Genomic DNA, 8,906 nt, shown 5'->3' with positions numbered 1-8,906 from the left:
AATCTAAGTATTAATATTTACTTTTAAGGTGCTAATATGCACTTCATGGTACTAATATTTACTTTATTCACATGTAAATTACTTTAGTAATACGTACACTTTAGGTGCTTTTATGTGCTTTTAAATTAAATAATATCCACCAATTAGAAAAAAAAAAGCAAAAAAAAACCACCTTTCTTCTTTTAAGATATATATAAATAGATAGATAGATAGATAGATAGATAGATAGATAGATAGATAGATAGATAGATAGATAGATAGATCTATTGTGATGTGTTAATCATAGTTTCCATATGACATCACTTTCATATTGTGGGGTAGAAATTTTCTCGTTTCAAACATGCAAATGAACAGGAAGACAATGTTTTTGAGTTTGAGAGTGGAAAACCATTGCGTCTCATCCTGTGTAAGACATTTACTACAACAGATCTTGCAGGTAAGAACTCGCTGTAGTATGGGATCAATTTCTGGCTTTTATATATTTGACATGTAATGAGTGAAATGTGAATGCATGCATATTCGGTTTCACTTTAATTTATTATAAAATAGACTGAGTTTTTATAACTGTGCAGTGCGTACACAGCTGTTTCTGAATGTGCAATGTTTTCAGGTTTGCAATTCTAGATTTGACACAAGTGATATGAACTTTTGACAACATGGCAGTAGTTTTTTTTGTTTACATTAAAGTTTTAATGACTGGTTAAAGCAAGTGTTCCCTGGTTAAGCAGGTTTAGTTGTTTGTGGTGTTATCTGCTTATTTCTGTAAAAAAAGGTGGACACTTAAAGGGGTCATATGATGCTGCTAAAAAGAACATTATTTTGTGTATTTGGTGTAATGAAATGTGTTTATGCAGTTTAAGGTTCAAAAAACACATTATTTTCCATATACTGTACATTATTGTTGCTCCTCTATGCTCCGCCTTTCTGAAACGGGTCGATTTTCACAAGACTTATTGCTCTGAAAAGCGAGGTGTGGTCTGATTGGCCAGCTATCCAGTGCATTGTGATTGGCTGAATACCTCAAGTGTGTGACGGAAATGTTATGCCCCTCACCTTACTGTGATGCATGTCCTGGTCAGAACACCAGCACTACAAGACAAAAACTATAAAACCCATTACAAACTAGCCATTTGTTGCATCCAGTGGGGACATAATTATGGATTATAATGACTTATACTGTGTTTTTACTCGTTGCATCGCGCCTGCGCTGCATAAACATAAAACCATGTCTTTATTTGTGATCGGAGAACAAACGACAAACTACAAGCGCTACTCTACACCAGCAGTTCTCAATTCCAGTCCTTGTGCCCCCCAGCTCTGCATATTTCGCACGTCTCTCTTTGTTAACACACCTGATATAGATAACCAGCTCGTTAAAAAGTGAGCTCTGTGCATGAACTGTGTTCCCATTGACATGGTCCCTACACAGTGTTCATTGCTCCCTACTCCCTGAGCAGGGGAAATCTGTTGAAGTTTACCTCACTTCGGAACATTCATTCACGGACCTCTGTAAATAAATACAATTTAAATTCATGTCTTGCACACTTCAATGCACTTTGAATGGAACATATACGTTTGCTTCGGACTGGAATCATGGGGGACCAGTTCATAGGGCACTTACGATCGAATAAAACAAACGTCTGAAGCGATAAGAGAAACAAACAAAATGTGCAGAGCAGGGGGGCGCGAGGACTGGAATTGAGAACCGCTGCTCAAAACTCGTGTTTGAATCATGAGTGGCAAATCCTTTACATATATAAACGTACTTACAGACTGTGAGTCAGAACATTGTAGTCTTCTCTCCCAGGATCAGGAAACAGTCCTCCATAAAATGCGCTGCACACATCTGAATATTTGGGTTGAACTGTTCTGTAACAGTGTTATAAATACAACTTAACCACTGATTTCTAGTTGTGCCCTCTTTTGGAAGACCAAACAAAGTATTTTCGCTTTCACAATGAAACAGCGTCTCCACAACATGGCGACAGCGAGAATCAAAGTTACTCCTTCTTTCTTTGCGTGTACATCTGGGCGGCGTTATACAAATCTTCCCACATCATGACGTAGACATGTGTGTGTGTGTGGGGGGGGGGGGGGGAAAGAATGAGCCATTTTAGGGGGGTGTGGTTGACTCTTAACTTTTATAAAGAATATCTCCCTGGATTTAAGTCTTTAGTCTTTGCAACTTCACAGATCTTCTTTATGGAACAAGAGCTTGTAACACTTCAAAGAGAAAGGAAAAATTTAAATCGCATCATATGACCCCTTTAAACATTTGCTTGGCAAAATTTTGCACAAATTTCTGATCTTTAAGATTTCATTTAGAATCTATAATATGTGCTTGTGGTGTACATTGAGTAGGCAAGACTTTAATTATAAAAATTCCATTTGAATTAATTTCACAATTGTATGTATGCGTGTGTGTTGGCGGAGATGACCTTTTCTGTTGTCTGTGACTCATTGTAAAACAACACTGAAAACTTTTAAAAAATCATCTCAAGCTCAGAGGAGATTCAAACTTTCCGCTAACTGCACACACTCACACACACACACCCACCCACCCATGAACACATAGTTACAGTAATCTCTCATTCTCTATTTTGTTGAGGTTTACAGAAGTACAGAAGACTGAGGCTATTGTGGAAATAATAAGTCATTAGTGGACATAAAAAAGTTGGTCTAAACAGTTGGTTGAGGTGGAATTCTTCATTCATTTAGATTGCTTCATTTGCTGCTCTGTTTGTAAACTTTTTTTTTTTTTTTGCAGAAGAACTGCACTGCTGACATACACTTTTCTGTTTCTTGCCTGCAGGTGCTCAACAGGAAGTCTTATTTTCAGTCTTCAAAGTCGAGCTGACAGCTATGAAACTCATTCTGTGGTGGATTTTTTGCTTTAGTTTAGGTGCGTATCTGCTTTATGAAGAATTTCCCAGCTCAAACAGAGTCAAAAGATTCCCCTTACAGGTTCTTCTTAAACGTTATTTATTGAAGGAATAGTTTCCAAGAAAACACACACAAAAAAAAGATATTTGCAAGAATTTACAACCTGATAAAAGCATATAAGTACACTCTCAGAAATAAAGGTACAACAGCTGTTACTGGGGTGGTTGTCCTTTAAAAAGCTTATATGTACATTTTAGAGACCAATATGTACCTTTATGCTACCAAGATGCACCCCTCAGGGGTAAATATGGTACAAAGGTGAACCTTTCAAAAAGGTACTGCCCCAGTGACAGCTTTAATACTTTTTTATAGCCTATATATGGTGCAAAAAGTAGTTCATACTGTGTATACATAGGTGAATTATACTGCATTACAAATTATACAGGGAGTTTTCAGAATTCAGTTTCTCTCCATGTTTTCAGTTGTAGTAAGATACTGATCTTCAGTACACTGAACAGTTATGTATGAACATAAATAAAATTTTAATTCATGCAGGTTTTGTCGCTGATTGCCAGGAGAATCATTATGGATTGAAAGGAAGCTCAATCCGACTGAGCATCAATCCCAGAAATCAGTCACATCGGCTAACTAAAGTTAGATGGCACCGATTCAACAGGAAAGAGATGCTGACAGACTCAGACGAAGTTTCCCCTCATTTTAAGAAAAGAATGAGCTTAAACATCTCAGACTGGTCTTTGACCATACACAACCTTGAGGAAAACGACAGTGGACTTTATGAGGCCCTTGAGAAGTGGCAGCAAGAAACTCTGGCTGCATTCACACTTTCAGTGGAGAGTAAGATCTATCCATCTCATTTACATTGTATGCTTAGTACATGATTTATAATTCAGTATCTTATCTCAAATGTTGCTGTAACACATCTACGGTGTTTTTTCAGACACTGTCTCTGAGCCTGTAATCAAAGTGAGTCAATACGACTTCAATTCATCTGCTGGACTGTGTCAGGCCACAGTAAACTGTTCGGTTGATGGCAGCTGGGCCGTGTTTGACTGCGACCAAGGTGTCTGTGCAAAGACACAAGCCTCTCCATCCTCCATTAACATCACTGTGAATGCAACGGACAACATCCAGTGCCACGTCAGCAACCACGTGAGCAAGAATCATTCTCAGGCTTCCGAAGTTATGTGTAAGCATGAATTGTATTTACTACTCATCTTGTGTCATGTTTCACACTGATTGTACTTTACCCTGTAGTAATTCAGGTTTGGGATTTCACACTGTCTATTCATTAAAATTAAAAGTTCTTCTTTGTGTATTCATGAGATGAATAACATTAACTTGATGAGCAATGTGTTTTATTAGCTGTCACATCTGTGAATATGTGGTCATGAAAATCCCCTCAGGTTTCTTATGAAAGAAAGACAGAAGGAAGAAACAGAGGGGTGTTTACATCACAAGATTAGAACCGTTTCCTCCAGGGACTGAAGTGAAGCGTTTCTGTGGCTTTACTAAGTGCATGATTATATAATAAGGCAAACACAGAGTGACTGGTTAACTATTTGCATTAAGTTTGGCACCACAAACTGCTTCATTGTTTATATCGCTACAATATACTATCCTATGGGCCAAACTGCTAAATGTGAATAGCACTGGCAGCTCTAGAAGTGTTTTCTTGCAGGTGCTAAGAAATTTTTTAAGGTGCATCAATAACTTCACTGTTCTGCATTTATTGTATTTTATTTATTTAATTTTCCATTCTACCTTAAAACACAAGGTGACATTTTGAAGTGTGCACAGTTATTAGGCACATCAGTTTTCTGAATTTTTATTATTACCTTATCAGCTCCTATCATTACCGTTTTATTATTCCTATCATTAGCGGTTTGTTGAGCGCTTTAAAAATGCAGTGAACTTAACGAATGAAGGCTTTTGTGCTTTTAAAAACACGAACAGAATAGAGCGCAAGTTTTTGAGATGTTGTTGTTTAAGAACTGTTAACCTGATACACCGTTTTAAAACAACCTTTTCTCTTTTTCATCACTACTGCGCTACGGCCAAACAAAGTGAAAGAATTTTAATTGAAATCTATATCATTTGACGTTTATGACGTGAGATTTCAAAAAGATCAGCGGATTTCGACAATAATCGGGGGCTAAAGCCACCAGCTCACCAATTGCAGATTAGGACAATAGGGCTGTTGTTTTCTTTAAAGATATTCTAAAATGTGTTTGAAGTCTGTGGTCTTTTGCTTCATATTTAATAGTGCTCCATCTCTATTATGATCGCTGTTGATGATGAGCTGATGATGGCTTGGCTATTTGCTAATTTAGTGCCATACCCGAGATATTATGCTGTATCAAGAAAATTGTTTATACATATAACATAAGCACATCTGGCCTTCAAATTTAATTTAATTAAAAAATATATATATTCAAAATAAAACAATAACATAACAATACTATATTCAAAAAGTTGAGTGTAAATAGCTGTTTTGTTGTTGTTTGTTTTTCTAAAATGTGTTATTATTTCTGTATTTATCTTCAGGCCATGAAAAGCTGCAAAGTGATTCGCACTCTCCACCGTCACTCAGCGCTTCGAACATTGTCACCATTGGTGTTGGTGTTTTATTGGTTTTGTTTATGGGTTTCATTGTAGTATTTGTCAAGAGAAGAAAGTGTTCAAAAGTTCATCCGCAGGTATAATTCAGACAAATTCTCTTTCAGAACGGAATTATTTATCATGATTTTTTAAACTCTGTTCTTTCTCTCTGTATCAGTCCAGACATATTGTGATTCAACAGCATCATGAGACAATCTACAGCACAGTGGAAAAGCCGGCCGCATCCCAGACATCTCCAAGAAACAACACCATCAGCAACAAAGTAGAAACCATCTATGATACTCCATCACGACATGTATGCAATATATTACCGAATCTCATCCGAATAGTGATATTGTAATTTGAATCAATGTCCTTTGATCCATGGTGAAACTCTGTGTGACCTGTTTATTTGTGTCTTTCTCAGACCAAGGCTTGTCAAGTAGACAGTGTGGAGGTGATGAGAGACAATCAGGAGCAACAGCAATCTGGACCGGACAGAACTATTAAAGTAAAAGCTACAGTTCACCAGGCAGCAGAACCCGATTCAGAACCAATAAACACAGTTTACTGCAAACTGGGAGAGATATGACACAAACGCACACATACTGTACATGCCTGAGACGTCACTTCAGTGGAGATTTAAGATTTTTGTGAGAAAAAAAAATATTTAATGTAAATTTTGTGTTTTTTACTAGTGAATAGATGGTTTTGAGGATCATTGATGGATGCAATATATTTGTATGCTGCCTCCTATTTTGTAAAAACAGCATATGCAATACACTCTTAAGAATAAAGGTTCAAAAAGCAGGTTTTCAAAGCAGTGCAGTGGAAGAATCATTTTTGGTTCCCCAAAGAACTTTTAAACTCTTAAAAAAAAAAAAAAAAATCTTAGCGTGACGAATATTTTAATAATATGAAGAACTGTTAAAGAACCTTTTGGGGAATGGAAATATTCTTCATGGAACCATCAATGGCAATAAAGAACTTTTTATTTTTAAAAGTGTAATGATATACATTTCATACAGTCCTATGTTGTTGTCCTGTGTAGCATGTTTAATTCAGCAAGTAGCATCGAGCTGAGTTGCCATCTCTGAAAAAAAGTGTCGTTTTGCATTTGTAATCCCATTTTGTTTAAAAAATGTCATTTTGAAGATCAAACTGATTTTAAAAATTGATGAAAATTTGGTGTTAAAAATCACAGCACATATAGTGTCTCGTTCCTTCCTTAACTGGAAATAAAAAAAGTCAAGTTGAGGGCAATTACATGATTGTAGCATTCTTTATCTCATGTAGTGTCCTGTGGTTGCACATTTTGGCAAATAAAATAAAAAATAAAATAAATGAATAAAAAGCATACTGTGCACAGTACACATACTGAAGGAATAGTGATAATATGCTGTTCTGAACATAATTGTCTGTTGTACTACACATTTTCTCTGGGTTGACAACTGTTTAGTTAGGAATGGAGATGGAAACTGAATGTAATACTAAACAGTTTTATTTTTTTGTAAAATAAAGGCAATTGCAAAGTAGGTTTTTTTTTGATCATTTGTTATTTGTTTACTGCACTCGTTCTATTTCATTCAAGGCAGGGCTGTCCAAACCTCTTCCTGGAGGACCACTATCCTGCAGAGTTTAGATCAGCTCTGATTAAACACACCTGAACCAAAGTAATCAAGGTCTTCAGTTTCATTAGAAACTTCCAGGCAGTTGTGTTGAAGCTGGTTGAAGCTAAACTTTGCAGGACACCAGGCCTCCAGGAGCAGGATCTGACATCCCAGATTAAAGCTCATAATGAAAAAAGTACTAGAATCTAGATTGTAATGTATTTAGCTGAAGAAGGGCATTAATGATTTCCGCATTTAACTGATTTGGTTTTTACTGGCAGCACAAACAGGAAATTCACATTTATCTTTGGTGAACAGAATAAGATACTTGAAACGTATAAAAAAATGCCATATAGAGAAAATTGAAAAATATATTAATATAAAAAATAAAAGCGTAACCTTGTGATACTACAGCTTGAGACCCAGCAGTGTCATGACAACCAAAAAATCCTGATGATTTCAAAAAACACAATGTATACAGAAAATTTTGAAAGATATTTCAGACAAACAGAGACATCACGAATCAGCATATCAATCTCAACACTGGTGGCATTCAAATGAAAGTCTTCCTGCTGCAGGGCATGATGGGGGCTATCATAGTACAAAACTTATCCATGACTCCCAGCATGCATTCTGGCATGAATAAATTATACAGACAAATTGTCTCACTCTTTTGTATTCTTACTATTTGCTTTTATTTTTCCTGTTTTATCGTGACTTTAGTTGCTTGTTTTGTAATGGTCAGAGATTATCTGTATATTTTGTTGATTGTCAACACTGCTGAGTTTCATATGCTGATTCTTGATGTTTGTGTGTGTCAAAATGCAGTTGTTGAAAACTTTCTGTGCAAATTGTATTTTTAAGATGGCAACTGCGTTAAATCTCAGAGATACCGAATTATCACAAGGTTTAGTCAGTAACATTATTGTTATCCCACATAATAAGAGTGTTACCTGAATGAGATGTATCAGATCTCATCATAAACACATAACAATTTTATTTTCTCTTAGTTTTTTTTTGTCATAATAAATCTGTCTAATAAACACACATTTACAGGAGTGAGAAAAAGTTATGTTAAATAGTCAAGGGTCAAGAGCCTAGCTAAAACACTAAACACTATAACGGTGACTAAAAAATAAACTCAATAAAATACCATTGTCGCTAAACATCTGTTCACTCTCAATAAGAACTTCTGTAGACATATTATAAAAATTAAAACAAGCTGGTTTGTAATAAGTATGGATTTAATGATTCACTCAACTCACAATTCGATGTTCTCACCATTTTTTTTTTCCCAACAAAATGAGACTGAAGACATTATACAGTAAATGAAAAGGTGTTGCTTTATTAGGCTATTGCTGCACATTTCTTTGTGAAATCAAAATATAACAAATCTAAATTAAAATTTTTAAACAAACCCCAAATTAAACAAGTAAGTTGCAAAAAATAAAATAAATCTCTTAATATGAACAAACCAAGGCTTTGTCTGTGCTCTTTCCATTTAAAATTAGAGGCAACCATTGGATTTTCATCAGGATCCAAACAAAGATGCAGCATATATGTAACATGAGTAGTTCTTAATCTAAATTAGACTGTATAATTTCGAAATTTGAAGCAAAAAATGAATGGCCTGACTTTAATTTTGTGAAACTATACTACATAAAACACATCTGAAGGAAACAGCAGCCGAGCTGAAAGAGATGCAGATTCACTCTCTGACAGCAGGTGGCGCTCATGAACAGCAATGATACAGTGTTTCCTTGGTTACAGCTGTAAAGAAAGCAGAGCTGCTCT

At 35.7% G+C, this 8,906-nt stretch overlaps 1 protein-coding gene across 1 annotated transcript; it reads left to right on the top strand.

Moving 5' to 3' along the window:
- Positions 1-357: 357 nt before the first annotated feature.
- LOC109109242 lies at positions 358-7,037 on the top strand. Its single transcript, XM_042759406.1, has 7 exons — positions 358-436; positions 2,813-2,902; positions 3,439-3,738; positions 3,842-4,090; positions 5,449-5,600; positions 5,681-5,818; positions 5,930-7,037. The coding sequence occupies exons 2-7, from the start codon at positions 2,863-2,865 to the stop codon at positions 6,092-6,094; spliced, it is 1,044 nt and encodes a 347-aa protein (XP_042615340.1). The 5' UTR covers positions 358-436; positions 2,813-2,862; the 3' UTR covers positions 6,095-7,037.
- Positions 7,038-8,906: the final 1,869 nt, after the last annotated feature.

This window comes from Cyprinus carpio, chromosome A7, assembly GCF_018340385.1.
Source record: "Cyprinus carpio isolate SPL01 chromosome A7, ASM1834038v1, whole genome shotgun sequence".
Taxonomy (NCBI): domain Eukaryota; kingdom Metazoa; phylum Chordata; class Actinopteri; order Cypriniformes; family Cyprinidae; genus Cyprinus; species Cyprinus carpio.
Note: the sequence above shows the minus strand (reverse complement) of the source record. Positions and strands in the feature narration are given on the sequence as shown.

Bases quoted from the DNA above. Each gene is read 5' to 3' on its own strand.
- LOC109109242 (XM_042759406.1), top strand. From the start codon at position 2,863: ATGAAACTCATTCTGTGGTGGATTTTTTGCTTTAGTTTAG. The intron at 3,739-3,841 runs GTAAGATCTATC...GTGTTTTTTCAG, and splicing joins ATTCACACTTTCAGTGGAGA to ACACTGTCTCTGAGCCTGTA. The intron at 4,091-5,448 runs GTAAGCATGAAT...ATTTATCTTCAG, and splicing joins TCAGGCTTCCGAAGTTATGT to GCCATGAAAAGCTGCAAAGT.